The sequence below is a fragment of the Megalobrama amblycephala genome, linkage group LG19 (genome assembly GCF_018812025.1).
Source record: "Megalobrama amblycephala isolate DHTTF-2021 linkage group LG19, ASM1881202v1, whole genome shotgun sequence".
In the NCBI taxonomy this organism is placed as follows: domain Eukaryota; kingdom Metazoa; phylum Chordata; class Actinopteri; order Cypriniformes; family Xenocyprididae; genus Megalobrama; species Megalobrama amblycephala.
In genome coordinates, this window is record NC_063062.1 from 32060641 (window position 1) to 32065221 (window position 4581).

Sequence of the window (4581 nt, forward strand, 5' to 3'; positions counted from 1 at the left end):
CCTTAACTCATTTGCTTAATTTGCCTATACTGTAGCCTGATGCTACAGATGCAAACTTGTCCTTTAGCATGGGAAGTGTTTTTAATCACCTCAAGCTTGTCATGTAAGAGTCGCTGATCAGATCAAACACCTTAAAGCTATTCCTGATATATATAATGACGTGAATCATTTTAGTTATATAAAGGTCTGATCAAATGACATCCTGAAGCTGATTGTCCAATTTCTTTTTTCTACCATTTCTGTCATTTTACATGAAGTCAAACACAAACCCTTAAAAGGGTCTCTTCTGATAAAGTGTGCGATATCCTCCAATGAAAGATTGCAGTTAGCCTATTATAAAATAATTCACATATTAAAACAACAACTAACATTATAGGTTAAAATTAGATTTGGAAGTGTCTAAACCTTTTATCATTAAGTGCACATTCAGATATTAGCTTCAAACTGACACTATGACAAAATCAATGTTGTTTGGGGTTAATTTTTCCAATACAACAACACAAATAAACAACAGAGATAGTGAAAAGATAAAGACATTTAACCTTCACAGCTCGTCTAGAGAAAGACAATTATTCGTTTTACTTCGTCCAGCTTTTGTTCTTTAAGGAACAAAATAACAATTATTTAAGATTTTTATAATAAATCTGAATTAGTTTCTCTTCTGCCACCGAATTAGTCTAAATAAGCACAAGAAGGGAGACACTTTACGGAGTCTTATTAGACTAATGATTTTATAGGCTTAGCATTGGACGTCATTTGTAAACAACCAGTACACCAGGAATAATACTATTACACTAAAAAGACACATTTCGGAAGAGAAACTGAACAATATAACCATGAAAACGAAGGTGAGATATTAGTGCGCACAAACCTCAATGTATCCGGCTAGACTCGGAACAGCGATGGCCAGAATAAGCACCGATAACACCGGGACTGAACCCATCTTCCACGGTTAGTCTCTGCTGGGATTTGTGTTGAAATTATCCCGCTGTGGATTCCTAGAAGAGGCTGTTAAACAGAAAACAGCTAAGTCAACGGTCCTCGAGTGGTTGTTGTGTGTGTCTCGCTCTCCTGTGTTTTTCTCACTGTGCGTTGATCCCGCTCTCAGCGCGTGTGGAATGCTGCGCGTGTCTGAGAGCCACTGCACGGGCTCGAGCTCTAGAAACACGATCAAGCGCGCCACCGGCCGTCAGATGTTGGGACATGCCGGAAATGAGGTCATCATGCATCATCTGCTTGTCTACTGAAGGATACATGGGTGTGTGCACCTCCTCTGGGTATATTACGACATGGATAGACATTTAATGTGGACATTAATTTTTTTCAACATCAAGATTGTTAGTTAAAATGTATAGGCCTATATAGTGGAAAATATTAAATATATGGCTTTTTATTTATTTTATAAATGTCGTCAATAGCTGGGGTTTTGGGGCCTTAAGGGTGTCCTTTGAGATGCTGGGGGGTCTGTGAAAAAGTTCAGAGAAAAGTGTGTGTGTGTGTGTGTGTGTGTGTGTGTGTGTGTGTGTGTGTGTGTGTGTGTGTGTGTGTGTGTGTGTGTATATATATATATACAAACCCGATTCCAAAAAAGTTGGGACACTGTACAAATTGTGAATAAAAACAGAATGCAATGATGTGGAAGTTTCAAATTTCAATATTTTATTCAAACATAGATGACATATCAAATGTTTAAACTGAGAAAATGTATCATTTTAAGGGAAAAATAAGTTGATTTTAAATTTCCTGGCATCAACACATCTCAAAAAAGTTGGGACAAGGCCATGTTTACCACTGTGTGGCATCCCCTCTTCTTTTTATAACAGTCTGCAAACGTCTGGGGACTGAGGAGACAAGTTGCTCAAGTTTAGGAACAGGAATGTTGTCCCATTCTTGTCTAATACAGGCTTCTAGTTGCTCAACTATCTTAGGTCTTCTTTGTCGCATCTTCCTCTTTATGATGCGCCAAATGTTTTCTATGGGTGAAAGATCTGGACTGCAGTCTGGCCATTTCAGTACCCGGATCGTTCTTCTACGCAGCCATGATGTTGTAATTGATGTAGTATGTGGTCTGGCATTGTCATGTTGTAAAATGCAAGGTCTTCCCTGAAAGAGACGACGTCTGGATGGGATCATATGTTGTTCTAGAACTTGGATATACCTTTCAGCATTGTTGGTGCCTTTCCAGATGTGTAAGCTGCCCATGCCACACGCACTCATGCAACCCCGTTTTAGCCGGCAACGGGGAATGGCACGGTGGATTGTGTTCACCGACAATGTTTTCTGGAAGTATTCCTGAGCCAATGTTGTGATTTCCATTACAGTAGCATTCCTGTATGTGATGCAGTGCCGTCTAAGGGCCCGAAGATCACGGGCATCCAGTATGGTTTTCCGGCCTTGACCCTTACGCACAGAGATTGTTCCAGATTCTCTGAATCTTTGGATGATATTATGCACTGTAGATGATGATAACTTCAAACAATTTTTCTCTGAGAAACTCCTTTCTGATATTGCTCCACTATTTTTCGCCACAGCATTGGGGGAATTGGGGATCCTCTGCCCATCTTGACTTCTGAGAGACATTGCCACTCTGAGAGGCTCTTTTTATACCCAATCATGTTGCCAATTGACCTAATAAGTTGCAAATTGATCCTCCAGCTGTTCCTTATATGTACATTTAACTTTTCCGGCCTCTTATTGCTACCTGTCCCAACTTTTTTGGAATGTGTAGCTCTCATGAAATCCAAAATGAGCCAATATTTGGCATGACATTTCAAAATGTCTCACTTTCAACATTTCAAGATTTGAGATTTGTTAATTTATAAATCTCAAATCTTGAAATGTTGAAAGTGAGACATTTTGAAATGTCATGCCAAATATTGGCTCATTTTGGATTTCATGAGAGCTACACATTCCAAAATTGCATTCCTTTTTTATTCACAATTTGTACAGTGTGTGTGTGTGTGTGTATATTAAATATATATATATCCTCCTGGGACCCAGGAATAGACTTCTGTCCTCTGTAGTGGACATTATATTTTAGTGGTTTTCTCTGACATCATACATGTCACAGTTTTAAGTCTGGATGTCCTGTAAAGAGCACATTCAGGGCTTTGCAGAGATACCAGATTTTTAGAGGTTTCCCCATTACAACAACAACTTCTTGGTCTTTAAATATGACAAAAAAAAAAAATGAAAATTAGCACTCTTATGGAAATATGATAATATTTTGTGATTATTTAAATCGGATTAATTTTCAAATTGTTTATTATAAATCAACATCTCAGGAAAATGTTATGGGGTTTCAAATCAAAATATGACTTTCTGTTATGAAACAGAACATTGATTTCATACATGTCCACTGTAGAGGACACTGGGACTTAAATCATGTTTATCAGGCATTTCAGGAGACACAACAAGTGAATAGGGAAAGAAATTATATATCAATATTCCTATTAATTATTAGATATTATTATGAAAATGTTGCCAATTATTGCTATAATTAATTATTATTATTCTTTTTTCATTGCATGTTGCTCCAAGAACACATTAATATGCAAATTAGATACAGTGTATAGATACATTGTATTGAATGGGAAAACCCATGTATGGCCATTTTACCCTCATACTGCATAAAGTAAAATGGTATATCAATTAATTCCATTATATGTTTCATAACATAGTTGAGAATCATCTTTATACAAAGTTTGGTTAAAAACAATCCTGAAGCCTAAAAATTGATTGGTGATTAAAAAAAAAATCCCATTGTTTTTGCCTATACATGTCATTTCATGTCATTTTATTTTTTAAACAACTTAGTCCTGGTGTCCACTACAGAGGACATAGCATAACATATGAATAAAATATAATTTTTTAAAAATGTTATTTTTTCATTTGTTTCTTATGCTCTAAACAATATAATGACGTGAAAAAATACTAAAAGTAAAAAAAAAAAACATTTGGGGGTCTCAGGAGGATATATATATATATATATATATGTGTGTGTGTGTGTAACAGATATAATTCAATTTACAGAATTTGACTACCGTTTTATTCTGTTTTCTAAAACAGACTGGTAAAAGACTGTAATCATGAGATTAATGACAGTTACTTTGTTATATTTTATATTTCTCTTCAGGTTTATTCATCTTACAGAACACTAATGGTTGGTAGAAAAAAAGGATACAGATATGTAAATTTATGTAAAAATTTTCCAGACAATATTGTACAAATTTCTAACAATTATCTTCAGTATAAAGGTGTCTTTAAAATGATTTTTGGATTCACACTACTCTGTATATCTATCTAGCAATATTTTTAATGAATAAACAGAGATCTGGTTGGCATGGAAACTAAACATTAACCTTTATTGCAAATAGTTTTTCAATTATATCATGACACACTTATAGAATATTTACTTCCTCAGTTATTACACAATTTTAGGGCAACTTGTAATGAAATCATATAAATATTGTGATTTTCCCCCATTCAAATAGTGTGTTTCCAACCAGTGAAGGCATATGCACAGTCCTAGTGATGTTGACAGATTACATATAAAAGTATATTTAATTTTATAATTATTAC

At 35.2% G+C, this 4581-nt stretch overlaps 1 protein-coding gene across 5 annotated transcripts in view; it reads right to left on the bottom strand.

The window, feature by feature from the left end:
- aplp2 (amyloid beta (A4) precursor-like protein 2) overlaps positions 1 to 1185 on the bottom strand; it is a 103004-nt gene extending 101819 nt beyond the window's left edge. The window contains exon 1 of one of the 5 annotated variants that reach the window (XM_048168589.1): positions 872 to 1185. In XM_048168589.1, coding sequence (XP_048024546.1) covers positions 872 to 943 — 72 coding nt within the window. In that variant the 5' untranslated portion in view covers positions 944 to 1185. The remainder of the gene's footprint in view (positions 1 to 871) is intronic. The other 4 variants (XM_048168587.1, XM_048168585.1, XM_048168588.1 and 1 more) reach the window with 4 other exon arrangements.
- Between the last annotated feature and the right edge of the window lie 3396 nt (positions 1186 to 4581).